Source organism: Meleagris gallopavo, unplaced genomic scaffold, assembly GCF_000146605.3.
Source record: "Meleagris gallopavo isolate NT-WF06-2002-E0010 breed Aviagen turkey brand Nicholas breeding stock unplaced genomic scaffold, Turkey_5.1 ChrUn_random_7180001953461, whole genome shotgun sequence".
Lineage (NCBI taxonomy): Eukaryota > Metazoa > Chordata > Aves > Galliformes > Phasianidae > Meleagris > Meleagris gallopavo.
Window position 1 is genome coordinate 1 of NW_011214470.1, and position 933 is coordinate 933.

At 63.2% G+C, this 933-nt stretch overlaps 1 protein-coding gene across 1 annotated transcript; it reads right to left on the bottom strand.

Annotated features, from left to right (window-relative positions):
- Nucleotides 1-66: 66 nt before the first annotated feature.
- LOC116217786 (sialidase-3-like) lies at nt 67-699 on the bottom strand (the record flags this gene model as incomplete). The annotated part of the gene is made up of 2 exons (XM_031557733.1): nt 417-699; nt 67-327 (listed from the first exon to the last, which is right to left on the bottom strand). Coding segments are annotated over exons 1-2 (414 nt in total), but the record flags the coding sequence as incomplete, so codon positions are not given.
- Nucleotides 700-933: the final 234 nt, after the last annotated feature.

Here is a 933-nt window from a genome sequence, read left to right on the forward strand (position 1 = left end):
CCCCCAAACCACCACCACGAACCCCAAAACCACCACTTTGAATCCCCAAAACCACCATCCCCAGACCCCAAAAACCACCCTTTCCCCCATTACCTCCACCCTACGCCCATTCCACCACCCCCGGCGCAGCACCAGGAGCTCTGCGTCCTCATCCCGGACGGAGGAGCGCTTCTCAGCAAAGGCCAGCAGGGTGTGGGGGGGCACATGGAGCAGAGCTGGGATTCGGAACGTCACCCCCCCGGGTCCCTCCTGTCGGAACAACGTCTCCCGGGGGGGGCTGAGTGGGGCCTCTGGGGTTTGGGGGCACTCCCTAGCCCCGCACAGCCACTGGGGTTTGGGATTGGAGGAGTTAAATGGAGGGAAAAGGGGGTGTCCCCTTGTAGCCCCCCCAGCAAGGATATGGGATGAGGACTCACCTTGAGCCAGGTGACAGCCTGAGCCATGGTGCCTGTCCCCAGTGGGACCGGAGTTAGGGGTAAGTGTGGGGTCAGTGCTATCCCATGGACCTCCTCCACTCCATCCCAGCATGCCCTGACCCCACAGAACCCCAGTTTTCCCAATATCCCCATGAACCCCCCCCCACACCCATACCTCTATACCCCTGAGCCCCCTCCAAGACTCCCCCTTTTCCACCCCCCCATTCCCTGACCCCAACAGCCACATTTTTCCCAACCCGCCATACACCCCCGATATGCACCAATGCCCCCCCAGTAAGCACCTCCCACAACCCCCCCCCCAGTATGCACCAATATCCCCCACAACCCCCCCAATATGCACCAGTGCCCCCGGCGCCCCAATCCCCCATACCCACCGATGCCCCCCGCGCCTCCCCTTTTCTGCAGACCCCGAGGGCACCCTCCCCTCCCATCCCACCCCCCACCGCCCGAATTTCTCCAATCCCCCCGTGCAAATCCCCCATACAACCACCCCCCC